At 47.3% G+C, this 27,527-nt stretch overlaps 1 protein-coding gene and 1 long non-coding RNA gene across 2 annotated transcripts in view; one reads left to right on the top strand and one right to left on the bottom strand.

The window, feature by feature from the left end:
* Nucleotides 1–10,507, bottom strand: part of LOC138169307 (uncharacterized) — a 104,224-nt gene extending 93,717 nt beyond the window's left edge. Inside the window, exons 1-2 of the long non-coding RNA XR_011170321.1 lie at nucleotides 9,985–10,507; nucleotides 9,621–9,700 (exon numbers count right to left, since the gene is read on the bottom strand). This is a non-coding gene — a long non-coding RNA (uncharacterized lncRNA). The remainder of the gene's footprint in view (nucleotides 1–9,620; nucleotides 9,701–9,984) is intronic.
* A 399-nt stretch (nucleotides 10,508–10,906) lies between these two features.
* On the top strand, nucleotides 10,907–27,527 carry FURIN (furin, paired basic amino acid cleaving enzyme). The gene is made up of 16 exons (XM_069098660.1): nucleotides 10,907–11,013; nucleotides 15,135–15,486; nucleotides 17,193–17,291; nucleotides 17,977–18,072; nucleotides 18,736–18,864; nucleotides 19,149–19,225; nucleotides 19,879–19,967; nucleotides 21,158–21,330; nucleotides 21,532–21,744; nucleotides 22,357–22,457; nucleotides 22,750–22,853; nucleotides 22,966–23,083; nucleotides 23,368–23,547; nucleotides 24,076–24,200; nucleotides 24,350–24,466; nucleotides 24,904–27,527. The coding sequence occupies exons 2-16, from the start codon at nucleotides 15,316–15,318 to the stop codon at nucleotides 25,452–25,454; spliced, it is 2,343 nt and encodes a 780-aa protein (XP_068954761.1). The 5' UTR covers nucleotides 10,907–11,013; nucleotides 15,135–15,315; the 3' UTR covers nucleotides 25,455–27,527.

Here is a 27,527-nt window from a genome sequence, read left to right as displayed (position 1 = left end):
TTTCTCACAAGACAGAAATTGGACCAGACCCATAATTGAATAGAAAGAGAACTGAGCTAGATCCAGAATTGTCACAAGATGGTGTCAGTATGGTTCATTCAATTCCCACAATTCTCTCAATTATGAGGTACAGTCTTCTGTTTAGAGGTAGTAACAAAAAAGAATGAGGAAAAAAACATAACTTAGTTCCCTGTACATTTATCTACATGCAGGAACAGGATTAACTGATAAGATTTCTATAATCTTATAAACTTTTTCCTTGATTTGTTATTATAAGCACTGTGTATATTTCCTAATAGTCTTTAGCAATCCTTAAAAACACTGAAAAACATTGTCTGTTATTCTGGGGGGCATAGGGCAAAGGAAAAGGAAAAAGCCTACCGAGGAAAGGGCCCTGGAGTTAGGACTTGGGTTCAAATCCAAACTCTAACCTTGTCTAAGTCACCACCTCTCTGTGTTTCATTTAGGTTGCTCCTTAACTTACAAAATATAAAAAGATTGGACTAGGAAATCTCTAAGGCCTCTTCTAGTTCCTAAATCCTATAATCTTAAAATCTATCCCTTCGAGCTCTAAAATGCTATGAAATTCTGATTCCCAATTTAAAGTACACTATGACATGATTCTTCATCGTTTCAATGCTCTAGCTTTCTCCCTTCATCTCTAGAACATCCTGGCTCCACATCAGAATGCCACAGAAATATTAACTGCTTTCACCTTAGCCCTTATTTCCAAGATCTTAAGACCACAGGACCTTGGGAATCAATGCCTTAAAAAACATCTAGATGGTAGAATGGATAGAACACTGGGTCTGGAGTCAAAAAAATCTGAGCTCAAAGACTACTAGCTATATGACCCTGGGGAAGTCACTTGATCTGTCTGCCTCAGTTTCCTTATCTGTAAAATAGGGATACTATCCAAAGATAAAGATTTTTTAAAAGGGAAAAGAACCTATTTGCACAAAAATATTGATAGCAGCTCTTTTTGTGGTAGCTAAGAATTGGAAATTGAGGGGATGCCCATCAAGGGGGGAATGGCTGGACAAGTTGTGGTATAGGATTGCAATGGAATATTACTGTGCTATAAGAAATGTCAAATAGGACAATTTGAAAAAAATTGGAAAGACTTTCATGAACTGATACAAAGTGAAGTGAGTAGAATCAGGAGAACATTGTTAAACAAGAACGGTAATATTGTACAATGAAAATCTGTGAATGATTTTAGCTATTCTCAGCAATACAATGATCCAAGACAACCCTGAAGGTTGAAATGAAAAAATGCTATCTTCCTCCAGAGAAAGAACTGATGTTATCTAAATACAGATTGAAGCATACTATTTTTTTTCCTTCCTTCCTTCCTGTTTCTCTCTTTTTTTTGTTCACATTTTCTTACACAAAATGGCTAATATGGAAATGTTTTACATGATTGCACATGTATAATCTATATCAGATTGCTTACTATCTTAGAGAAAGGGCATAGGAGGGAGAGAGGGATAGATTTAGAATTCAAAACTTAAAAAAAATAAAGAATGTTAAAATTTGTTTTTACATGCAATTGGGGGGGGGAACAAAACAGTATTTTAAAAACATAAAATAAAATAGGGATAATAGCAGTACTTACCTTCCTGGATTGCTGTGAGGATAAAATGGAATAATATTTGTAAACCTTTATCGTTACTTCACATCTATGGGTCTCATTTTCTTTATCTGTGAAATGGGGAGATTGGACTAGATAACCTATTCTAGCTCTAACATCCCATGAGTATCTATATGAGTTATTCTCCTCAAGAATGTGCTACCAGAATCCTAGGTTACTGCCATATTTTCCAAGCTCTGTAGACACAGCAGATAGAGGAGCACTGGAATTAAAGTCAGGAAGACCTAAATGTCCTGCCTCAGACATTTACTAGCCATGTGATCCTGTTTCCCCATCTATAAAATGGAGAGAATAGCATCTACCTCCCAAGATTGTTGTGAGGATCAGATGAAATAACATATGTTATTTAAATAACATAAATTAAATTAAATTTTATTATTAAATTAAATAACACTTTGAAAACCTAAAAGTGTTATATAAATGCTAGTAATTATTGTTGCTGCTGCTGCTGCTGTTGCTACAACAGAGCTGGTAGGAATCTCAGTTAAGATCAGGGAAGGCTACTAAAAAGTCCCATCATTATTTTCTGCCAATGGCTCTCCCTTCCTCAGGTCTCTTGGTATCCCTTCTAATCACTATGTCTCTTCTTACTGCTATAACATCTTGATGCACTTTGCCAAAACGAGGCTAACAAGTCTTCTCAGCAGGACTGGCACTATGTAAACACAGCCAGCTCTACGGTATTTGCAATACCACAGTGAAAGCTATCTAGCCGTGTCCACTGGGCAGCTAACTGATTTTTTCCCTTCAATGTTTGTCTTAGGGATTAAAGTTAAATGTAGGAGCCTATAATTCCCAAGATCATTGTTCCTTTTCTGGCAGAAGGTACTACAGTTGTTATTTTATTTTCCCAGTCCTACTGATAAAACCATTCCAGGACTAGAGGTTGATTGTCATATCCCAAATCTTAGAATGCTGTGATTAGCTAATTCCTGTCCAAGCCCCAGGGCAGATATTGGCTTATCTTCACTACAGTTTTCTCCAGAATTGCTCAAACCCACCTTTCAGGATTGTCTTTCTACTCATCCCCCCATCTCTCTGCCCCCTTCCTTTTCCTTTCTTTCACTTTACACAAAGACTAATAATGTTTCAAATTGAAATACCCCTTTGAACACAATCTTAACATTTTAGATGAAAATTTTCATAAAATGTATTACATATTTCCCTGCCTTAATAAGCAGGATATAATCAACATAAATTTAATCTTTTCTTAATGGTTGAGTCATTTTTATGAACACCCATTATTCAATTAAGTGATTCCATTCAACAAACATTTAACCAAGTGCCTACTCTGTGCTAGGTGCTGGGCCAGGCCCCGAAGATACAAAGACAAAAACAGTCCTAGACTTACTAAGTGTTAGGGCAGGGACACAACGTACACAGAATAGTAAATATAAATTAATACAAAGTAATATTAAGGGGGAGAGAGACCTAAGGGAGAGGGGAAGAAAGGAAGCCAGGGAATAGAGACTCAGGAAGGTTCTCCAATAGGAGGCCATTAGCTGTGCTTTGAAGTTAATTGGGATTCTAGAACAGAAGGTGAAGGAAGGCAAAGGGTAGGAGCCTCCATGCAAAAGCACTGAGTTGGGAGCTGGCAATGTTGAGTTTGGGAAATAGCAGGGGGGCTAGCTTCATTGGAATGGAGAGTGCACAAAGAGGAATAATAGGAAGTAAATTATTCTGTCCTGTGCTATCAGAAGGTGATGTTCTTAGGACTACTAAAGCATTTAGGGTTACATTCCTCCACACTGAATTACTAGACTGCTACTGGTGATTCTATTGTTCTCTCACCCTCTTTCTCATGTGCTGTTATTTCTGTAATCCAGAAAAAAAAACTATAGGTTACCAAGGGAAAGATTAGACCAAATTTGTTGAATCTATAACTTTGTTCATCACTTTGTCATGTGGTCTCCCAGTCTCAAGACTCTCCCCTCTCCCACCTCCTACACATCTGCCAAAGTGATTTTCCTAAAGCACTGCTTTGACTATATCACTCAATTAACTCTAGCAGCTTTCTGTTGATTCTAGGATGAAATATTATTTCATCCATTTCTCATCCTTTTAAATTTTCTATTTTTGTGAAAGTTTTATTATAATTATTAGTACAACACATAAATTCCTAGTATAGTAGTCCATGAATATAATTTTAAATAACTATACAAATATGTTCTCAAAATATTTTTATTGATAAGGATGCATGATCCAAAGAGTTTGGAATCTACCATTCCAGATGGTTAGCTTGCTGAAATCTAGCCAGGGTAGAAGTGTGGTGAAGGGGCTAGTAGACACTAGGCTTGAGACTCTGGAGACCTGGATTCTGGTCCCAGCTCTGCCACTGTTTCACTTGGTGACTTAGGTCAAATTGCTTCCCCTTGCCTGGGCCTTAATTTCCTCATCTGTAAAATGATCTCTATGGTTCCTTCCAGCACTAACAATTTATGAGTCTAGTGTGCTATTAATAAACCTTCAGATCCCTTACAAGAGGAAATGAAGCTATTCCCTGACTCTGTTCATTCAACACCAAAACATTCAACAAACATTTGTCAGCATCTACCAGAGATGAGGTGCACTATTTCTAGGCACTAAGAAAGTTATAAAGATAAGAAGACTCAGTCCCTGAGACCTCAAGGAGCTTATAACCCAGTGATATGAAATATGGTATGCACACATAAATGCAATACAAATTAGTACATAAGAAGATAAAATGCTATAGGTTTGAGGAAGAACAAGTTACTTCCAATTGGAGGCATCAAAGAAGACTTCATGTAGGAGGTGTTACTTTAGCTAAATCTTGAAGGCAGGTACAAAGCTGCCTGTGCCCACTAGCCTGACAAAGTGCTTAGCATTCCTACTCTAGACCTTGTTTTTTTTTTAAGATTTAGCCAAACTGTTATCCAGAGTAATGGGATAGGAGAAGCACAGATAACTGAAATCAATGAATAAAATAAAACCATTTAATTACAATTTCCCTCCTGTCTCACCCAACTTATTTTACCTGAGCTACTGCTCATAATTCAGCCAGTAAAGAAGCATTTGCCTATTATCTACATTGTGTAGAGCTCTGGAATTTCTTTTGCTTTTTCTGGCCTTATAAATCTCCTTCAAGGGCAAAAAACAGCAAAGAAAAGCTGGAAAGATGGCAATCAGGAGGAAGAAACTGAAACAGAAGGCCTAGAAAATTAACAAAATGGATCATTAGCTTCGGAATAATCAAGAAATGTCTTTTCCTCCCCCCCTAATCATTGGAGGTGCAGGACATGTAGTGCCTGCCTATGGAGGGACTAGATAGAAGTAAAGATTTACTAAGTACTTATTACATTTCAGGTACTGTGCTAAGTGCTAAGGTTACAAATACAAGCAAAAAGAAAGACAAACCCTGACCTGAAGAAGCTTATATTCTAAAGGGGGAAAGACAACACACCAGAGGAAATGGAAAAGGTTGGGTTTGGGGAGGTGGAAGGAAGTTACCTAGTTGGGAGCATGCTTTTGAAGTTGGTAAACCAAGAACAAGGCCAGAAGGAGAATGAAGGCCAGCCTAGGGCCCTCTACAAAATGGCAGCTCCAGGAGAAATTCACCAGTTGGAGAAGGAAACCACCAGCAAACAACTGATGTTATGGAAAGTCCTTTGCTGGTTAGACCACTTCTGAAGTGTTGTTTTCAGTTCTGAGTACCATGTTTTAGGAAGGACATTGACAAGCTAGAGATCATTAAGAGGAGGGAAATTTGCATGGTAAGGATACTAGAGACCATGCTATATGACTTTTGCCTGGTGACACAGCTTTCGCAAGGACTTGCTTCTGGTAATGACAGGCCCTTTTCATATTCCCATTTATTAGGGTTCAGTTGAAGGAACTGAAGATGTTAAGCCTAGAGAAAAGAAGAGTTGGTTGGAGAAGGGGAGATGATAATTATCTCCAGGTACCTGAAGTGCTGTCATATGGAAGAGGGCTAAGGTTTGTGTTACTTGATCCCAGAGGCCAAAATTAGCAGGAATGGGCATAAATTTCAGAAAGGCAATTTTAGGCTGGTCACCAGAAAAAACTTCCTAATAATCAGTAAAAGTAAAACAGGCTGCCTCTCGAGGTGGTGGATTCCCTATTTATCACCTAAGGTTTTCAAAGGGAGGCTGGATGACCACTTGTCAAAGGTGGTGTGAAGAAATTCTCCCAGTAGCATTCAGGTATGACCTTTCAGGTCTATTCCAACTTTGAAATCCTGTGATTTGGTAAAAGACCCAAAGCCCTAGCTTCCTACCATTCACTAGCCACATAACCTTCAGCAAGCTGAAGCCTCCTCATTCATAAAATAGAGATGATACTATTCTATACATCTGGAAAGGCTGTTGTGAAGGTCAAAGTAGATACTACATAAAAAGTGTTATATATGTGCAAGGTATTTCTCTAATTTGGGCAGAACCTAGTAAATCAAAAGGCATTTATTGAGGGCCTAATTGTAATTGTACACAACAGTGATGAATGAGGACAATGGAACATACAAACATGTTCAACAGAAGGAAAACATTAAGAAAAAAATACTATAAAGTACATTCATTCCACAAGCATTTATTATGTGCCTACTACATATAGTGTATCTTACGGGAAGGTAAATGCACATTAAGAAGAGAAGACCCACCCACCCTAATAAATGGGAACTTGGGAAGGGCCTGTCATTCCCAGAAGCAAGTCCCCATGGGAGATGTGTCACTAGCCACAAATCAGACCCAACTCCTCCCCACCACCCCCAGAAGCCTGGTTTATACTCTTTATATAAGGGAAATAAAGGAAATTTTCCAAAGCATCTTAGCTAGAACTGCCCCCGGGAATTACCCTGGGAACTGTCTGGAATAAAACTGGCCTGGAAGAATCCTCCTTCTATACACTCAATCAGCCAGAAGGAGATAGCAGCAACTATCAGGACGGGAAACCACCACATCTGAATCCAGTTGGTGATGTTATCTAAAGTTTTATATGCTTTTTAGAAAGAGGATTGTGTCTTTACACAAGCCATTGGTTAGGTGATTGGGAGTAAGAAGTATACCTGCTAATCAGAAATTCAGGGTCCCCCTCCCCTTAAGTGTTATGGAAAGGACACCAAAGGAAGTCAAAAGGTTTAGGTACTTGTTCCAGCTCTCCCACGACCTAGCTGTGTGACCCTGAATAATTTACAACACATTTCTGAGCCTCAATTTTCTTATCTGTAAAAATGAAGGGATTGAATTAAATCTCTTAAGTCTCAAGACAGTCTATGATAACAATATTTTTTTTGAGGGGGGGACAGGGTGGTCAAGCCTATGATTTCAGAGCTTAAGTTGATGAGGTACAGGCTCTGGGAACCTCAGGCAAATGCCTCATCAAATGGGAAGATTCAAAGAGAGTTCAAGGGGGTGGCCAGAGCCTGTACCTCATCAAAGTGACTTGCTCAGGGTCACACAACCAATGTATTTCAGAGGCGGAACCTGAACCCTGGTCTTCTTCCTGATTCTGGGGCCAACTATGACCTCTGTGCCAGACTGATTCTTATCTGTTCTTTTCAAAGTGCTGTATAGGAACAACTGAAAGGAACCATGCCAACTACAGGGTCAATTTAGGAGTTTAAGTTTGCTTTTGAATAAGCCTGGGGCAGTCCTCTGGGATCCTGGACTTTATTAACCCCAAACCCCAGACCAGTCCTAGAATAATCCAGGTCTTTCTATGATTCTGAAAACCAGAGAAAAACTGGGGCAAGCTAGACTCCCTCCTCCTCAGCTCTGCAGTGCCAGTCTAAGGCATAATTGGGAAGTAGATGCTTTTCTCTTTTTAGCACCTTCCTTTCCCCTCATCTTTCTGTTTTCTTGGTAACCAGTGCTCTCAGGTTCCTTATCAGTTTACCTGGGAGCCATGACTTTCTACCTACCAAAGTCGGTTCTAATAGAACACATTCCAGAGTTAGTTAATTCTTGCTACCTTCCTCCCACCTCCAAATAAAGGTAATCTGATAAATGAAGCTAGGCAGGGGTGAGAGTGATGGGTTCAGAGCTCAGGATGATGAGGGTTCAAACACAGCCTCTGACACTTACTGGTGGGGTGTCATTGTTTGCTTCAGTTTGCTAGGGATAATATGAGCCCTTATCCCTCAGGGTTGTTGTGAGGATAAAGTGAGATAATTATTTGTAAAATGCTTTGCCAACCTTAAAGTGCTATACAAATACTATTTCTTCCTGTTGTTGTTATTATTATTAATGATAATGATTAGTAGTAGAGTCAGCTGTTAGCATTTCAATTTAGCAGGGGCCTTTCTGGAGAAAATGCCTTTTTGGGTCACTTTAAGTGTGGTGCCAATATCTCTTGAATCTATTAGCTTCTCTTCACTCACACTGCCACCACCCTAGATGAGACCTTCAAGACCACTGCAGTGGCCTCCTACATGGTCTTCCTGGCTCAAGTCTCCCTTTTCTAAATCATCCTGCACTAACTGACCCAGGGAATGTTCCTAAGGCACAGGTCTAACCATGTCACTCTTTTGCTCAAAAAATTCCATTGACACCCTATTTCTCCAGGAACATAAACAAAGTCCTCTGGCATTTAAAGCCTTCCACAACTTAGTTTCAACCTACCTTTTATAAAGTTTATTACAGGTTACTCCCCATCATGCACTCTACCATTCAGTCACACTGACCTACTTGTAGTTCCTCACATACAACATTTCATGCTCTCTCTCCAGGCCTTTGCATAGGCTGTTTCCCATGCCTGGAATGCATTCCTTCATCACCTTTGCCTCTAAAGTCTCTTGATTCTTTTAATGGTCAGCATAAGCACTCCTGCTTACAGGAGGTCTTTCCAAATCCCCCAAACAGCTAGTGCTTTCCACTCTTCTACATTGTATTACCTAGTATTTACTGTCTATAATTTGGTATTCTTTTCTAATATACATACATGTTATATTATTTCCCCTGATAGAATTTAAGTTCCTTGACAACAATAATCACTTGGTTTTATAAAGGCTTACCTAGCACAGTACCTAGCAGCATATAAAATGCTTATTGACTGATTTATGAGGAGGCTGATGGGAAAATATTTTGGGGACAGGGAAACATTAACCTCATTTCCAATACCTTGCTGACTCAGATAATGAGCTGGCCCTACATTCACAGTGCAAAGGGTCCTTCAGAACAAAGGAGAATCTCCTCAGGTTTAATCCCAGGCTGGAGTTGGATTGGCCTCGAGTCATTGAATCTCACTTTGGATATGTACTGACCACAAGCAAGTCAGAGCCTATGTTCTCATCTGTAAAATGGGCTCAGTATTTGTACTCTACCTCACAGGACTGTTGTAGGGATGCCTTTTCGAACCCCAGACTCAAAGGGCATTTATCTGCCTCATTATTTTTATTGCAATTTAACTTTCTGCTTCACCACAAGACAAAAAAGAAGGACTCCTAGGTCTTTGGGTCTGGGTGGTCTCTGACCACCCTACTTAGGTGGGGCCAGCCTGGTTTCCGAATTTCCCTTTATCCAGGTTCTCAAGCCTGACAGAGGAAGAGTCTTGCATCATTTCCTGACCATGCTTGATACACTGGTATTGTTCTCCCAACTGGGGCCTGGCACAAGGCCTGAGCTACCCCTGGGGAGGACTACACCAGGCTTAACACCTCTTACTTCTGTCGGTCCCCTCATTTTGAGGACTAGGAGAGTCTGGTGTGGCCATCAAGTCTGCCATTTCGGCTCACATAGCTTTTCTCCCTATTCCCTGGAAGGGATAGGGTTAAGATGGGGTTGGAAGAGTCTGCAAAGACCATCTGGCCACCTGTGCCTGGGTAGGTGTGGTTCACCACCCAAGTAGTTACTTGGGAGAGGTCATCCTCCAGAGCAGGAAAGGAGCAGGGGAGTGAAGGAAGGAAGGAGGTGAACGGAAGACAGAGAGAACAAGACAAAGGATTTTATTTGGCAAACAATTATTCAAGTACCTCCAGAACCTACCCAGTCTTTACCTTGCTGAAAAGCCAAAATAGGTCGTTTCCAGGATGATTACCAGGATGAGTTCTGTCCCACTCCTTCACAGCATCTCATCCTCAAGCAAAGGGGAAAAACAAAAATTAAAAAACAATCTGATCATTGTATTTCGACCCAACCCCTGGTCGTTTATTTTAATGCATTTTAAAACATGACAAACAGAGGCTTTACCCGAGTGCCAAAGTGGGTCCAGGTCACAAACACAGCCCTAAGAACCCCTGCCTCGCAGCGTGATAGAAAATCGAGCTCCCAACCAGCTCCTGCACAAGCTGGCTGGCCGGACAGATGGGCGAGGTGAGGCGAGGGGTGTAGACGCGCCTGCCTTATCTAAGACAAACTCACCTTAGGCCTCCGGGGCGCCACTAACCAGCCTCCAAGGGGCAAAGGTGAGGCTGGCTGGACCGAGAAATCCTAGAAATCTCCTCTTGGAGCAAGGGGTGGTGGGCTTTTTGGGTCCTTTTTAAAGGAGATTAAAGAAGTCGTCAGCTAGTAGTCCTACGTATTGACCGTTGGTCCATAATCGCAGTCTTTCCCCTTTAGAATGTAAGCTCCCTGAGAGTAGGAGCTGGTTGCTTTTTAAACCCTTTTGTGTACTGCCCACGCAAGCACATGGTAAGCTTGTTGTGACTGGGGGTGAGGATGAGGATGAGGGATGGAAGGAAGCTCTGGCCGAGATATTATCGGTGGGCTCCCCCCCGCCCCACATTGCCGGGAGGACCTTCGGAACGCCCCTCTCCAGCTGGGGTGCTGCGGCCCGAGCGGAAACCCTTCGTTCGGAATTGGGCGTCCGGGCACCCCCCCCCCCGCTGAGCGGGCGGCGGCGCCCCTTCCTCCCGCGGGGCTCTGGCCGGGCGCTCGGGGGCAGGCCGGGCCAGGCCGGGAACACGGGGAGCCCGCAGGCCGGGCCGGGCCGGGCCGGGCCGGAGCTGCGCGCCGCTGCGCGGAGCGGAGGCGTCGCGGGGCGCAGGGGGAGGGGCGGGCGCGGCGGCCCAGCGGAGGAGGAGGAGCTCGAGCCGGAGCCGGAGCCGCCGCCGCCGCTGCTGACAGCGGCCCGAGTAAACAAGCGCGGCTGCCGCGGCCGGGCGGCCCTTGCAGTCCTCCCTGCCTGCGAGCCCGGCCCCTGCTCGGGCCGAGGCCGGAGCCAGCGCCGCGGGCTGGAGCCGCCGCCGCCGCCGCCGCCGAGGCGCTGAGCTTCCCCGCGAGGCGCCGCAGCTCCAGCGCCGCCGAGACGGACCCGGGCTCCGGAGCCCGAGCCGAGGCCGCCGCCGCTGCCACTGCCGCCGCCGCTGCCTGGGGCTTCGTGCACGGCGGGCCGGGGCCCTGCGCCCGCGCTCCCACCCGGAAAAGTTTCCGCAGCCCGAGCTCCTTGGGGTAAGCCGCGAAGCGTGTCCGGCGCCTGAGCGCCGGGGCCCGGCCCCGAGCTCGAGCCGGGCCGGGGCCACCTCTCCCGGGGCTGGGCGCTTGGGGTTGCGCGAGGTCGAGTGTGGGGAGGGGGCTCAAGGGGAGCCTGGGAGCGGGCCCCCGGACTTCGGCCACGACCCGGCAGCGGCGGGGAGGAGGGAGCAGGTTGGGTGGAGGGGGAGCTCGAACGGGAGCCCCCAGATTCTGGGACGTCAGGAGCCCGGCAGGGATCTTGCTTGGCTCCAGTAGTCCGCACTAGGTGACCCTTGCCCAGTCCTTTGTCGAGGAGCCACCTCCAGACCTTCCCGTCCCCCTAGAGAAGAGGGCTTGGGGGTGGGTGGGCAGGGGTGAGGGAGAAAAGCACCCCTAAGCCCTGTCTACGGTGAAAAAGCCTTCCTGGGGAGGGGTCCCTCTCAGCCGCTGCCCACTCTAGTACTTTTCCACTAGGGACCATATAGACCAACTCTGACCCCAGGAAGTGCATGTCTGGCCCCTACTGGTTACTGGATTCAGGGGACTGAGTCCAGAAGGAGCTTGGGTTCCTCCAGCCTCCACCCTCCCTGGGGATGGTTGCTCTCTCTCCCACTCCCCAACCAGGAAGGGACAGGGTTTCCCAACTGTGGGAGGAGAGCGGCTTTGGGTATTGAATGCATTGTTCTTAGCCCAGGGCCCTCACTCTGGCTGCCCTACCTGTGAGAGGGGAGAGAAAATCAAGGTGGTGCTTGTGTGTGGTTTGGCCGTAGGAGCTTGGGCTCCTGTTTTTTGAGACCCGATCTCCTGGGCTACCTTATAGAGGCCTAAGCTCCTCTGCCTCTTTGAAAACGTTTGGCACTCGTGACCCTTGACAGGCTCGGGGAGGATGAGAGGTGAGGAAATTGAGATTGTAGGGCTGGACAGCTCTGAGCACTAACCTGGGCAGTTCTTCGGGCTCGGAAGCCAAACCTCAAGCCAGGGATCCCCACCCCCTCAGTGGCTGGCATCTTTGAGCTAGGCCAGTTGCAGAGCTAGAAGCTTGCTGCATTCTCCAGCATTTACAAATGTCGGGCAGATGGGAAGAGAGCACATAAGGTAGTTGAAATTTCCTTCTCCAGCCCCCGCTTGCCGCCTCTCCCCATCCCCCTCCCCATTGAAGAGAGGAGGTAAAGTGGTTTCTGGGGAAAGCACCTGAAACTGGTCAGATGGATAGTGTGGATCTTGGATCAAGGACTGGGGGGAGGAAGGAGTCTGGATTTTGTTGGACAGCTTTGTGGAGTCCAGAGTCCGTGATAACACCCATCTTCGGCCCTCCTAAGTGTGCCTGGCTTGCCTTTACCTAGCTGAAAAGAAGACATGATCAAGTTTCCAGGATGATACTGAGTTTTGTCACACCGCTTTGTCGGTGTCTCATCCACACTGTGAGGTGGCTGGGAGGAACCCTACCTTATAGGGATCCTTGCTTGGAAAATCACTGAGTGTGCTTGCATTTCCAGGTTTTCACTGGGCCACTTTAGTAATCGGTTTTATAAAGGACAGGAGACTTTGACTAGTAATCTCCAAAACCCTTTTAGACCCCAGCACAAATAGCTTCCTTGAAGTGGTGAGAGTCTGGGTGCCAAGTCGAGTGTGAGGGGCTCATTTGTATCTCAATAAAGAAACAGCCTCAGTTGTAGACGAGTTAGAACTTGGTGGGTGAGTCAGAGTCTAGGGTGGGGGTGGTGGGGAAGCCCATTGTTTAAAGTTTTGGCTCCCTCAGCCTCCATTCAGGCCAACTAAGATGCAAGCATGATGGTCTTTCTTAAGGCAGAGGTCTTTCTAAGGAGTGTTCCTTTTGACCAGGGGCTGGTGACATCCTTGCTCACCTACAGGGGAGGCAAATGCTTTAGGGGAAGGAGGAAGAGGACTGGGAAAGAGGAACAATGTTTTAGTTCAACTTCAAACCTGCTTTCCCTCAGAGCTGCAAGGATTGTTCAGGGTAATTAAATAGTTGGTTAATCACCTTTAACATCAGGCAGCTGCTGCTTGATCCCACAGAGATCTGAAACCAGCTATATTGAGCCAGTTTTATGCTTGGGCTACAGTTTAGCTCCTGCAGGTTCCTGGCATTTTTGTAAAGGCTGAGGTCCTTGAGTAAATAGATGTGAAAAAGTCTGACTTCTCTTCACTTCCAGCCATTCTGTGGTGTCTTGGGGGCAATTCCTTCCTCAGCCCCTCCCTGTGAAGACTGTGCTCATCTTGGGGTTGGGGGAGGGTGGGAGGGGGAAGACTGGATGGATGCAACTATCAGCTGTCAAGTTATTTTTGTATAAACTGAAAATATGCTGGGAAGTACAGGTGGTGGTTGTATGTGTGCATGGCAGCCCACTAGAGTCTGGAGTGTGGTATGTAGAATTCTGGCTATATGGATGAGGGGGGGAGGGTGCCACTTCCTTCTTGGACACTGGACTGGCAAAGGGGTGTGGCTGAGCCCTGACATATTGTACCCAGTATTGACATATGCCCCCTTATTTTCCATTTGGCTTGCAAAGTGCTTCACAGATGTCTTATTTGACCCTCACCACAACCCTGTGAGGTTAGGTACTCTTATTTTCTTTATTTTACAAATGAGGAAACTGAGCAGACAGGTTAAGTGAATTGCCCACGGTCACACAGATAATAAGTGTCTAAGGGCAAATTTGAACTCAAGTCTTCTTAACTGTCAGCCCAGTGCTCTCTCCACTGAACCTCCTCACTGTGCCCCCTTAGCCATGACTTGGGGGACACTGGTTATAACTCCTGGTCTCTTTATGTCTTGGAGTGCTAGGCAGCAGTCTGTTTAACAGATGGAGGTGCCCCCTGGTTTTCTTTTTGCTGGGTTAGGGTATCACTTTCAAAGGTTGGGCCCACCACTAAAGTCTTAACTTGTTGTAGCTCAGTGGTGCTATGAATGTGGAGCCCCAAGCTAGGGAAAGAGACATAACCAGGAGCCTCAAAAGGTGACAGTTTTTCACCTTGAGTAACTACACATAAACACACAAACACACACAGAGCACAGCGCACAACACACGCCCCAGCCTTCCTTAGGCTAGCATGCTGAGTCCTAAGTGGTGTCACAACTCTGCATTTCCTCCAGACTTCCATGGGTACATTTTTAGCTCAGGAATTGGCTTGGTGTGGTTTCTCGTAGGGGTTGGGGGCCCGTGTAAGGGACAGTTATGTGAATGTGGGCAGAACGGTCCCGTTGTTTGTTTGCTGAGGGAGGAGGAGAGGCAACACACACAGCCTATTGATTTCTTGCCTCACCTTAGCTCCCTGGCTTAGCAGGCTGTGTTTGCCTGGGCAGCCCGTGGCTTAGGTTACGTAAGACATGGTGTATGTACTCTTGTGCGTGGGGGTGCTGATGCCACCCAGCTTTCGCATGCTGGCAGGTCTCCTATTGTGGGCACTGCTGAGGCAGTACCCCGCCTTGGCCCCCCTAGCTCATCAGGGACAATTCAAGAAAGTGGTACCCTAAAGGGAAACCACAGGATCAGTTAGCAAAAGAGACCCTGGCCTTCTTCATTTTTAGGTTAGCCGTTGAATGTCCCTGGATTTAACCCAGAGGGAAAGGGATACTCCCACTTTAGGGAACTCTGTTCATATTTACACTAGTAGAAATAAAACTCTTGTGTGTCCATTTGACACAAGTGGCAAAAAGTCCTAGATCCAAACTAGATTAATCATGTCCTCTGATGTTTGTCTTTCACATGCTAACAATTCACTTGGACTATATATAGACCAGACAAAGAAGGGATCGAGAATTGAGCTTGTTGGGCCCATATTGACTTCTTCCTGGTGGGAACCAATCTTGAGTGAGTCAGTCTGGATTTTTTTTTTCCACACATACTTCTGTTGCGCAGTATACTGAGTGTAAGAACTGAGGGTTTGTGTTGTCATGTGGTGGGGTCAGTCATGTGCTGTCCCACAAGAGACCTTGGTGCTGGAGGGATGGAAATAGATTGCCAAGTTTCTCTGGAGGAGGCAATATTTTTGCAAAAGTACTTTTTAGGGTAAAATTATGGTGAGGGAGGGAGCAACTCTGGCTTGGAAGGGACAGCTCAAATGAATTAATTTCCTTCTTTTCCATTGTTTAACAGAGCTAGTGGCCCTGAGTCCTGCTCCATCTGGCCCTCCTTGGCTTGGCCACATGCCCCCACCCACCCACCCCAGGGCTCAACACACCGAGCAAGAGCCTGGGACCAAAGCCGTTCTGACCAGGCACAGGCATTGAACATCTAAGAGGGAAGTGGGATTCCCCGGGCTCTGCCCGCCCACCCCATGGAGCTGAGGCCCTGGTTGCAGTGGACGGTAGTGGCAGCTTTGATTCTGTTGGTTGGAGAGGTCTTCACCCAGAAGGTTTACACCAATACCTGGGCTGTGTTTATCCCAGGGGGCCTAACTGAAGCAAACAGAGTGGCCCGAAAGCATGGATTCCTCAACCTGGGACCGGTGAGTCTATAGCTCCTTTGTCCTACTTTAGTAGGATCAGCCTTGGGAAAAGAGTTCTTGGAGGGGTGGGGGAGAGAGGGTAGGTCCCTAGCTAATGGATCAGAGGAATGACCGGCCAAGCTAGGCTCTTTGGTACCTACTTATCAAACTTCACTGAGGGAGAGACTATTATTTTCTTCCTGTGCAAAATCATGATACTGATATTGGAAAAATAAGTAGAAGAGGGGAGCTCAGGATGAAACAGGCATAGAGCTTCAGGGGACCCTGAGCAGTATAGGAAATAATGGCCTGGGAGCAGAGGAAGGTAGGCACTTCTCTCCAGGGGCTGGGCAGAGTTCCTTGCTTTGGGATGGTCAGCAAGACTCTGACCCTTGCCCATGTGGCAGGAAGTCCCAGTTCCTGTTTGGCCTCCAGAGTAGGAGTGGTGTGACTTTTGTTTAGCTTTTTTGTGAAAATTAGCTGTGGCTGTCCTTTCCTTCGCCTGGCACTATACAGCCTCCTTTGCTGTTGCCCTTTTGGAGGGTCTCTCAGATGCTTCAGGGTACTGGATGAGCCAGATGAATCAGGGTAGTCCATGTTTCCTGGACCAGTACAAGGAGCCAAGACAGGGGGAAAGGGCTTATAGCATGCTAAGCTGGAACAGAAGAACTTGTATCCTCTAGCTCTGAGGTCACGGGAATTATCTAGGAATGGGACCAGGTTTGCACAATTATTTATCCAGTTACCCCTGGAGGGAGTACAAATATCATGCCCATTTTATAGAAGAGGAAACTGAGGTAAAGTAATTCATGTTTGCAAACCATCAGTGATTGTTGGAGCTAAGATTTGGACCCAGATCTATAGACTCCAAGTCTAGCTCTCTCCCCACCATCATCAGTGCTTCTCCTGAATATGGTCACACATGTGTGCACACGCACACACTGTCTGCTTCCTCTCAGATAGTGATTGATTTGCTATGAGGGCTGCTGCTGGAAGTTTTTTAAGAACAAATAGTCAGGGAAAGGGAACTTAGTATGAGACAAGACTCAGACTTCAGAAGAGCCAAGCATAGACCTTACAACTTCTGTGTGTTTGAGACTTTCAAACCCAATTCAAACAATATTTGGTACGGTGAAATTTCAGTAAAAAGAATTAGCATTTTTAGCTGTTATGGAATGGGATTTACCTTGTATTTATCTCTGGGAGGTGAGACTGTGGGCCCCACATGCCCTAGTTCCCTAGATTTCCCTCATCTGTGCTGCAAAACAAAGCCATTCCTAAGTGAGTTTCCCACGTTGTCCCAGGGGAGCACTCATATGCTCTCTTAAATTCAGTGCCCTTTGGTAGAGGGCTAAACTGTGCCCAGGAGCAATAGCAGAGAAAGGGCGAAGACTTGTTTTCCTTTAATCCTATATTGCTCAAAGGGAAAAAGTAAACATTTCTGTGCATGTGGTGGTACAAATGAAATTAAAAAGAGGCTCTAGAATAACCTTATCTGCTCAAAGGTGGAAAAGCAGTAGTGAGAGTTGGCTCTGAAAGGGAAGGAAAGAACCATGGGGAGCATACCTGGGCTTCCTAACTGGCCATACTCTGTAGGCTTGCTATTACTTCAGTTTCTCTCTACCAAGAGGTTGATTCCCTTCTCCCCATTCCTGAAGATGGATAGGTCAAACACTCATGCCTCCCTCCTGTGGAGTGCTAACTCAGTCCCTCTTGCCTGATTTCAGATTTTTGGGGATTATTACCACTTCTGGCATCGGGCAGTAGTGAAACGATCGCTGTCACCCCACCGCCCCCGTCATAGCCGACTACAGAGGGAACCCAAAGTAAGTGCAGCCCTTTCTTCCCTTCGAGGGAGAGGCTTCTCCTTGATGATTGAGCCAGGGGTTATATCTGATAAGAAAATTCGAGGGCCCTGGGGTCTGACCTACCTCTTTTCCTGTAGTACCATAGCTTCTCTTCATAATATGGGAGTCTTTGGGTCCATTTGCATAAACTTTACATGAAGTGTTACTGATGGAGCATTTCAGCCTGACTCAGGATATTTGCATCAGAGCCAATAGCTTTATGGCAGAAACTTGGGTCTTTGTTGGGGGTGGGGGGAGATGGGAAGGGGAAAAGAAAATTGGAGGGGGTCAAAAGGAAGGAATCTGTGTTGTATGAGGCAGGCAACTTGGACTCTAGGGACATAATTCCCTCTTAATCGATTTAATTGCCCTCCAAGTTGTCTCCATTTATCTCAAAGGATACTGACAATTAAAAAAAAAAACCAAAATATTAATCTAATGCACTACAGATGTGAAAATATTTGACATCTTTCTGGGTTAGATGTATGTGTGTCAGTACAAGCAGGGACCATATAGTAAGGGAATCTTGAACTTATGTTGGGAGCTCATCTACTATTGTGCCTAACACCTTAATGAGGTGGCCTTTCCTTCACCTCTTCCCTTTATTCCTAGCCTTCGCCCCTCAACCCACACCATGTCTTCTCCCCCTTAACTCTGTGTTCAGGTGCAGTGGCTGGAACAACAGGTGGCAAAGCGTCGGAAGAAGCGGGATATATTCATGGAGCCCAATGACCCCAAGTTTGCCCAGCAGTGGTACCTGGTGTGTAGTGTTTTGGGGGGTTTTGTGCATGCTCTGACCTCCACACCCTAACTGGGGGAGCTTTGGGACAAGCCTGTCATCTGTAAACCTTTTCTTCCTCGTCATGCCCATCCTCATTCTGGGCTTCTTTAAGTGCCCGCTATTCTGACCTGGCCTGGCTGAGACTTTGGCTATCATGATCCTTCACCTGCGGCGCCCGTCCTCAGCAAAATGGTTTCTTTGGTGCTTTTCCCACTGCCCTTCTCTCTCTCCTGTCCCTGCCCAATCCCCCTCATCTCAGTCTCCAGGAATTGTTAACTAGCCCTTGCTGATTCTTGTAACTCGATAACAGGTTTTAAAGGCTTAAAATATTAACCTTGCCAAGGGCATTAGTATTTTATTAGGGGATTCTTAAAAGACTCGGAAAAGTAATACTAATGGCAGAATCTGGGGCACAATGATAGCTATTGGGGAATACTTGGAGAAGGTGGGAACTTTTCAGGAACCCCTCATCATACCACCTATTCCATCTCCATGTAAGGTTGGCCCTGCTCACCATCACCACAGGGAGGCAGGGGGGAGTGTCAGTGAGCTGGAGGTCTGGGATATGGGGTCTAGGATGGTGGTGAGTGACCTCTGGTAGGTGTCTGGATATGTGCTGAGCCATTCTGGGTGTCTCTGCAGTATGGTATGAATCAGCGAGACTTGAACGTTCGAGGGGCCTGGTCCCAAGGCTACACTGGCCGTGGCATCGTGGTTTCCATCCTGGATGATGGCATTGAGAAGAACCATCCAGATCTGGAGGGCAACTATGTGAGTCATCTTTTGGAGATGAGAGGCACCTTGGAGATGGAGGTGACCAGGGCCCATGAATTCTGGGGAAGGCTTGGCACCACAGATGTAGCCATTCAGCAATCTAAACAGGGCTTTACCCACCAGGGTATATGGTGAGGTCCATTTCTGGGAGCCAGAGATGTTAGGAGTTTCATTCAGGAGCCCAGAATTTGTGCATGAGCCACCACTGAACACCTCTTGGGCAAGGCCAGGAGCTATCCCTTCTTTATAGAGTAGCCTCTGAAAGACTTGTTCCCTCCCAGGATCCTGGTGCCAGCTTTGATGTCAATGACCAGGACCCAGACCCCCAACCTCGTTACACGCAGATGAATGACAACAGGTAACACTGAGGGCCAAGGAATGGGGTTCAGAACTCCCAAGGACAGGAACAGACTTGGTTAAATGGGAGGAGATAGAAAGCATGAAGGACCCCTTTAGGTAAGGGCCGGAGAACTATCTCCTTTCATGATAGTCCATAACTCCATTCACAATGCTGCTGTACCTTTCTCTGCTCTTCCAACCTGAGCCAGAAACATACCTGGCAGCTATCTCAGGAGGCCCAAGTTGGGACTAATGGCCATGAATGCATAGGTCTATAACCTTGGGCAATATTGGGCCATAGCCTGTTATAGCCATAGCCTATGCAGCTAATGTGGGCTTAATACTTTCAGTGAGTTATGTTAAGGCATACCACCAGATTGGACCATGAAAGCATCGTTTGACTTCATGGACCAAAGGGCTAAATGAGGGACTACAGAAAGGAATTAATTATTGAATAAAAATAGATCTGTCCCTAGGCAGAGGAAAGGAAATAATAGTGAAGTTCTTGGAACGTAGAGAAGCTGGAAAGGGAGATAAGAGGAATTTGTTCTAAGTTGTGGGTTTCCTTCTTGGTCTACAAACAAGCCCTTCTGAGAAAGAAGATAATATTGTGATTTCCCCCTCCTCTGTACTGTACTCTTTCCATAACACTCTTCCCCTTGACATCTGCAGGCATGGCACACGGTGTGCTGGTGAGGTGGCTGCTGTGGCCAACAATGGAATCTGTGGTGTTGGTGTTGCCTACAACGCCCGAATTGGAGGTGGGTCTGGGAATTTTCTGGGCAGTGGAGCCCAGACAGCCATCTTAACTTGTCCTTAGCTTCTGAGTACTGGGCCATCTTTGGCCTGTACAGCTTCTCCTGGAGAGAATGAAAGGCCTTTATTGTACTCATTCTTAGGCCCTGAGATAGAGTGTTATTACTTGGTAGGGAAACCCTGATAAATGTTCTCTACTACCTGCCACTCAGCAGTGTTCTTTTTTTTTTTTTCTTTTTGGAGGGTGGAAGGCAGGGCAATTGGGGTTAAGTGACTTGCTCAAGGTCACACAGCTAGTAAGTATCAAGTATCTGAGGTCAGATTTGAACTCGGGTTCTCCTGACTCCAGGGCCCATGCTCTATTCACTGCGCCACCTAGCCGCCCCTCAACAGCCTTCTGTCAGACTTCTTTGTTAAACATTTCCTGCATCACAAAAGCTGGTTTCTAATCCATGTGCCATTACTGTTACTACCCTTGTGACATTGGATAAGTCACCTAACTTCCCTGGGCCTCTGTTGTAACATCTGTAAAATAGAGGGTTGAACTAGTTGACCTCCAAGATCTCTTTCAGCTCTGAATCCATGATCTAGCAAGACACATTGCAGGTCCTCAGTTTCCTCATTTCTTTTCTTTTTTTTTTTTTTAAATTAAGCAATCAGGGTTAAGTAACTTGCTCAAGGTTACACGGCCAGTTATTTCTGGGTGTGGTGCTGAGTGTCTGAGCCCAGGATTTGATCTCCAGGTTGTCCCAACACTGGAGCCGGTGCTCTTACTCGCTGAGCCACCTGGCCACCCCTAAGCAATTGGGGTTAAGTAACTTGCTCAAGGTTACACGGCCAGGTGTTTCTGGGTGGGTGCTAAGTGTCTGAACCCGGGATTCGATCTCCAGGTCTATCTCAACACTGGAGCCGGTGCTCTTACTCGCTGTGCTACCTGGCCGCCCCAGTTTCCTCATTTCTAAATGAAGCATTTGGATTAGATGGAATCTAAGTCCTTTCCAGCTCTGAATTCTCCTTCTGGGACTGCTGACCTCATTTTAGTTGCCTTTAGGCCCAAGTTCTGGCCTAAGCCCTGTCCTTGTAGCCCCCAGGGATGGACATGTGCCAAAAAAGGCATGTGAGGCTCCTGGATGGCCTTACCTTGAGACAGAGAATGGGCAGACGTTATACCTTCTCCTTCCCCTTGGCCATCTAGGTGTGCGCATGCTAGATGGAGAAGTGACTGATGCAGTGGAGGCACGTTCTCTAGGACTAAATCCCAACCACATCCATATCTACAGTGCCAGCTGGGGCCCTGAGGATGATGGAAAAACTGTGGATGGGCCAGCCCGCTTGGCTGAAGAGGCATTCTCCCGGGGAGTCAACCAGGTAAGGGTTAGGGTTGAGGAATGGGGGCCATACAATCACCAAGGCAAAAATTGGAGACTTGTTGATCTGTATAAAGCTCTCTTTCATGGTGGCCTTCATAAGGGCTCCGAATGGATCATCTGCCTGCCCTTATCTGTACCTCTCACTGCATATGCGTCTTCCTGCCAGGATTACCTTTCACCTGTCTCTCCTTTCTTACAGGGCCGTGGGGGTCTAGGATCCATTTTTGTCTGGGCCTCAGGCAACGGGGGCCGGGAGCATGATAGCTGCAACTGTGATGGCTACACCAATAGCATTTATACCTTGTCCATCAGCAGCACAACCCAGTTTGGTAATGTGCCCTGGTACAGTGAAGCCTGCTCCTCCACCCTTGCCACCACGTACAGCAGCGGCAACCAGAATGAGAAGCAGATTGTGAGTTCTGGGCTCTGGGCACGGAGGATCTGGGAGAGCCCATGAGGGCTGGAAGTTTCCCAGGAGCACTTAGATGATGAAGCTATTTGGCCCCTCTTAACTCCTTTCCTCTAAGAGGCAGAGCCCTTACTCTCTCTGCACTGGGTTGAAAAGGCACAGTTGAGGGGACCAAACCCTAGGGACATCACAACACCTATTAGGGGCTGAAGACGCCCTATGGGCCCCATCTTTGCTTCCCCTCAGAATGCCAGTGAAGAGGTTCTCCTGCTATGTATTCCCCCTCCCTACCCACTCTTCTTTTAGCTCAGGCTTTAGAAGTGAAAGTCAGAGCATAAGACTAGATAAGCAGGAATAACTCAGAAATCATAAACCATGGAACAAAGAGCTGAACTCGGTAATCATCTGTTTTGTCTGTCCCTCTCAATCTACAGAAAAACTGAGACCCAGAGAGGCTAAATAACTTCCCTGGTTCCACACAGCACAATAGTGGTCAAGATAGGACATAGTGACTGTCTCCCTAGCTTGTCTGCCACAAAACTTCCTAGACAGCCCTGGGGGTTCTTTCCTCTCCTAACACTGCTTGGAATCAGGTCCTTTTCCTTCTCTCTGCAGGTCACAACAGACCTGAGGCAAAAATGCACGGATTCCCACACCGGCACCTCTGCCTCTGCCCCCCTGGCAGCTGGCATCATTGCTCTCACCCTAGAGGCCAAGTAAGAATGGAGCTGAGAAAGGGGAGGGTGGACTTAATCTCCATAGCTGCTCCTTGGGTTGGTACAGGCATAGTTAACCCTCTCCAGGAATTCCCATATGCTTATTCAACCTAGCCTTAGGATTTTCTCCATGATCTGGTTGAGCCTCAAATACCTTGTGCTTATTGGGGAGAGCTATAGGTTACCATTCTCTGTTCCTTCCCAATATTCCTGCAAATGTCTCAATGTCCTCAAGGAATGCCTCAGTCCTGTCTTTTTTCCTACTTCTCTCTCTTCTTTTCTCCCTCTGCAGTAAGAACCTGACATGGCGTGACATGCAGCATCTGGTGGTCCAGACCTCCAAGCCTGCTCACCTCAATGCCAATGACTGGGCTACTAATGGTGTCGGGCGCAGAGGTGAGGTGGGGGAAGGTCCTGGGGGACTGGGAGAAGAACAGTGGGACTTGATTTTCTCAGACTAGCTCAGCATCATCCCACTTGAATGAACCCGTCTCTTCTCTTTCTGCAGTTAGCCATTCATATGGTTATGGACTCCTAGATGCAGGAGCCATGGTGGCATTGGCCCGGAATTGGACCACAGTAGGCCCACAGCGAAAGTGCCTCATCGACATCCTGACCGAGCCTACGTGAGGGCATAGGGCATGAGGGGGTGGTCTGGGACCCTGAAGGTTGAAAGGAGGGGGTGGGTATCTCTTCTCATAAGATTAGGACAGGTGTAGAGTGTTGAGAACAGCTAACACTCAGATTATGCCCTTGTATAGGCCCCTTGGGAGATTTCTTTTTTCTCAACTACTCCTTTTGTGATGTTATCCTCTCTTCCCCAACAGGGGTGTGTCTAGATCATCTTGGGCTAGGGGAAGAATAACAGACTTTGCTAAAAAAAAAAGTTTGGGTTGTCTCTTTTGGGCAGGGACATAGGGAAACGGTTAGAAGTGCGGAGGAAGGTGACTGCCTGCCAGGGAGAAGCTAACTATATCACCCGGCTCGAGCATGCCCAGGCCCGACTCACCCTGTCCTACAACCGACGTGGGGACTTGGCCATTTACCTCATCAGCCCCATGGGTACCCGCTCTACCTTGCTGGCTTCCAGGTAGGTACTGTTTCCCTCTCTGGGACACGACCTTATTTCATATCTATAGAACTTTTGTGTCTAGTTCTTAGCCCATGGCTTCCCTTGGGATTTTGGGAGGGTATCCCTTACCCCAGGGGGCCCTTAACAGATCAATGGAGGGACCTTCCTAATTGACTGCAGGCCATAACTCCAGCAGTGGAAACAAGAGGAGAGGAGTATAGTTGGAAACTGACTGCTACTCCCCTTCCTCCCTCTCAGCAACCCCCTGCCTAGAACCCTTAATGTGTAGAAAGGCCACTAGGATTTTGCAATTGGAAAACCTGGGTTAAAATTCTAGCTCTTCTCTTTACTACCTGTTTCCTTGGGCAAGTCATATAACTTCAGGGGCTTTGATTCTTTACATAAAATGAGAGGCGTGGCCCTTCTGTGATCCTGTTATCATAAGACTTCAAATGAAGAATAACTCCTTACCCCTCAAGAGACATTAGGGACCCCTGTCTCACCCCAGAGGAAGCCTGATTTCTTTTGTTGTCCCCCACCTCCAAGACCTCATGACTACTCGGCTGATGGGTTTAATGACTGGGCCTTTATGACTACCCATTCCTGGGATGAGGACCCTGCCGGAGACTGGGTCCTAGAAATCGAAAACACCAGTGAAGCAAACAACTACGGTACGGAGTGGCTTGGTGGTAAAGGCAGCAGCTTCTTGGATCACAGAGCAGGAGCAGGGGAAAACTGTGGGAGTGGCCGCATATGGGAAGCAGGGAGGGGGAGGTGACTGGTAGTGGGGAAGAATTAACCCTTTCCATTCTGGAAACAGGAACACTGACCAAATTCACCCTTGTGCTATATGGGACTGCCTCTGAGGAGCCCAGTCTCTCTACACCATCTGAAAGTATCGGCTGTAAGACCCTAGCTTCCAGCCAAACTTGTGTGGGTAAGTCTGGGGGCAGGGGAGGGAGCCCCTTAACTCTTTGCTTATGGGCTTGAATCTCTGGTCCAGCAGTATTGATACCATGTAAAAATAGCATCGTGGGGGAGGCAGCAGACCCTCAGGCAAGCTCTGGTAAAATCAGGGTGGGCACTCTGGCCAACTTGACACCAAACCATCTTTTAGGGGTGCATGTATAGTGGGGAGGTCACCTGTTTTTAATCCTAAACCAGAAATTTCACTGGGGCTTTGTGTTATATTAATTTCCATTTTCAAAAGGGAAAACTTGACCCCCCCCAAGACTAAGTGTCCAGCACCTTGCATGGCGTCTTGTATACAGCATTTAATAAGTGCTTCTTGCTCTGATTTGGTATTCTGTGGGTAAAGAATTCACCTTGGCCGTGCCCTAGGCTGATCTAACTGTTCTCTGTCCTTCCTGCCAGTGTGTGAAGAAGGTTTTTCCCTGCATCAGAAGAACTGTGTGCGGCATTGTCCCCAAGGATTCATCTCACAAATTGTCAACACACAGTATGGCATAGAGAACAATATGGAGCCCATCCATGCCAATGTCTGTTCCCCTTGCCACCCTTCCTGTGCCACTTGCAAGGGGATTGAGTCCACAGACTGCCTCAGCTGCCCCATCTTCTCTGACTATGACCTGGTGGAGTTGACTTGCACCCCACAGAGGCAGGACAGCTTCAAGCCTCCAGGGCTTCCTCATAATGAAGGGCTGCTGCCTTCTCACCTCCCTGTAGTTGTTGCAGGCCTGAGCTGCGCCTTTATTGTTTTGGTCTTCATCATTGTCTTCCTAATCCTTCAGCTGCGCTCTGGCTTCAGCTTTCGGGGGGTCAAAGTGTACTCATTGGACAATGGTATCATATCCTACAAAGGGCTGCCTCCTGACGCCTGGCAGGAGGAGTGCCCTTCTGAGTCTGATGAGGACGAGGTCCGGGGCGAGAGGACTGCTTTCATCAAGGACCAAAGTGCCCTTTGATGAGCACTAGATCTTCCCCTCCCCTTATCTGACTCTCCTGGTCACACCTTCCACCCCCCTCCTCGGGCACTTTTTAATTCACCAAAGTATTTTTTTATATCGGGACTTGGGTCAGGTCCCCCAGCCCAGGGGAGGGTACAGAGCAGTAGGGTCTGCCCACTCCCCTCTCATGCTAGCTGGGGAGCTCTGAGATCCTAACCTGCCGCCTCCAAAGTGGGGTAGAGGGCTGGGACACATACCAGCTTTTCTGTGGGACAAGCTCTGGGGCAGAAGAGGCAGGGGACAAGGGGTGGTCATAGTTAACAGGAGCAAAGTCAGTCTTCAAGGCATTTCCTGTCACCTAGGGGACTATGCCACATCTCTCCCCTACCCCCAAACCCACCTGTGTTGGAGGAGGAAATGAGACATTGGGGTAGTGACTGCCCTCCTTTTCAGTTCCCAGATGTACTTAGGATGAGGCTGCTGTGGCAGGGTGGTTTGTGTGGGGAGAGAAGGGAGGGAAAGTAGATTCTTTGTCACAACCCTCCCTTTTATAATTCTTTGGGTACCTCCTGCTTCCCTCTAGCCCAGGCTCTTTCCAGCTGCTCCAGTTCCTTCTAAAGCAATAATGGTCCCAATCCAGCCAGCAGGAGGCACTGGGCAGCTATCTGGCATCTGCCTGGGAGTTTGGGGGTTACTGGAGGACATCTCTCCAAGGGTTCTTGTCCCCTCCAATTTTCCATCCCAGCCTGTGTCCTTCCCTGCAAAGCCACAGGCTTTGGTGGCCTGTGCCATAGAAGTGATTGTCCTAGGAAGGGACCAAGGAAGGGCAGGTGCTTTCAAGAGTGTGTGTGTTTGTATGTGTGTGTGTGTGTGGTATGTATGTATGTATGTAGGTATGGATGGATGGATGGACCCTCCCTTACCCCTGCCTCTGTGTGTGTTCCTGGACCACCCCATCCCTTCCACACACATCTCTGCACCTTGTGCCTCCAGCACTGCTTCCCAGAAGCCCAGGCGAGCTCAGTACCGTCCACTCAGCCAGGCTGGCAGCAGGTGCCAGGGCACAGCTCCAGCAATGAGCAGAGCTGGTTGTGTCCGGTTCCATCCCTCTTCCTGCCCTCCTGCTGTGCAGGGAGACCAGAGGCCCCTTGTACAGCCAGGGACTTTTTCCTTGTTTTCTGAGCCCGGGGCTTTCTGGGCTGTTCCCCCTCACAGCTCTGGAGCCCCTGGGTGGAGGGGAGGGAGATCATCCCCAGAACCCTCCCCCCCATCCTACCTGTTTTTCCCCACCCCACCAATGCTGCTTTCCCCTGTGGGGATCTCAGGGGCCGTTCGAGGATATATTTTCACTCTGTGATTTCACTTTAGATGCTGATTTTTTTGTATTTTTAACTTGGGGTAGCAGCCGGAACACCCACACCGTCTGTCCTGCTGTTCCCCTCCCCACCTCCCTGGCCCTGGTGGGAAAACTGAGTTATTGAGCTCAGGACAGGGCATTGGTCAGGGGGAGAATCGATGACAGGGGGTCATATGGGGTGGAAGGAGAGAAAGGAGTATTTTCTTTTGTGTTAAGAACAATGGTTGGTAGTGCCAAGGGCTCATGGGTCATTCATTTCTCCTTGTGCCAGAGCTGAAAAGTGAGGGGGTAGGTCACAATGGCATAAGGTTCGCCAACCCCCTCCCCACACTGTGCCTAATGGGAAAAAGCACTGACCTATTGAGTTTTCTCTCCCTACCCATACATCCCACTCTCCCTCTTCTGATGTGCCTTTTGCACCTCCTCCCCCCATTAGGACAATCAGAATCATCTCCCACCTGGGAGTTCTTTCTTTCTCCCCAATCCCTTAGGAGTTAACCAGCCACCAGGGTGAGAGGCAGTCATCTCTCCCCGCCAGGAACACGCCTGGCATTTCCACCCTCCCTCTCCATTGTCCTCCCATGGCCAGCCCGGGCTGGTTTTGTATGATACCGGGTTTGGTGCACAGTGATTTTTCTTGTAATTTAAACAGGCCCAGTGTGGTGGGTTCTATTTAATGGACGCGAGATGATGTTAGAGGTTTTTAAGTGATTAAATGTGCAGACTATGCAAAA

The sequence above is a fragment of the Petaurus breviceps genome, unplaced genomic scaffold (assembly GCF_028583685.1).
Source record: "Petaurus breviceps papuanus isolate PSGF00001 unplaced genomic scaffold, PetGlider_PUasm1.0 37, whole genome shotgun sequence".
Lineage (NCBI taxonomy): Eukaryota > Metazoa > Chordata > Mammalia > Diprotodontia > Petauridae > Petaurus > Petaurus breviceps.
Note: the sequence above shows the minus strand (reverse complement) of the source record. Positions and strands in the feature narration are given on the sequence as shown.

Excerpts from the sequence above, each read along its gene's own strand:
- FURIN (XM_069098660.1), top strand. The coding sequence starts at position 15,316 with ATGGAGCTGAGGCCCTGGTTGCAGTGGACGGTAGTGGCAGCTTTGATT. Across the intron at positions 17,292-17,976 it reads GACTACAGAGGGAACCCAAA|GTGCAGTGGCTGGAACAACA; the intron begins GTAAGTGCAGCC and ends CTCTGTGTTCAG. Across the intron at positions 23,548-24,075 it reads TCTACCTTGCTGGCTTCCAG|ACCTCATGACTACTCGGCTG; the intron begins GTAGGTACTGTT and ends CCCACCTCCAAG.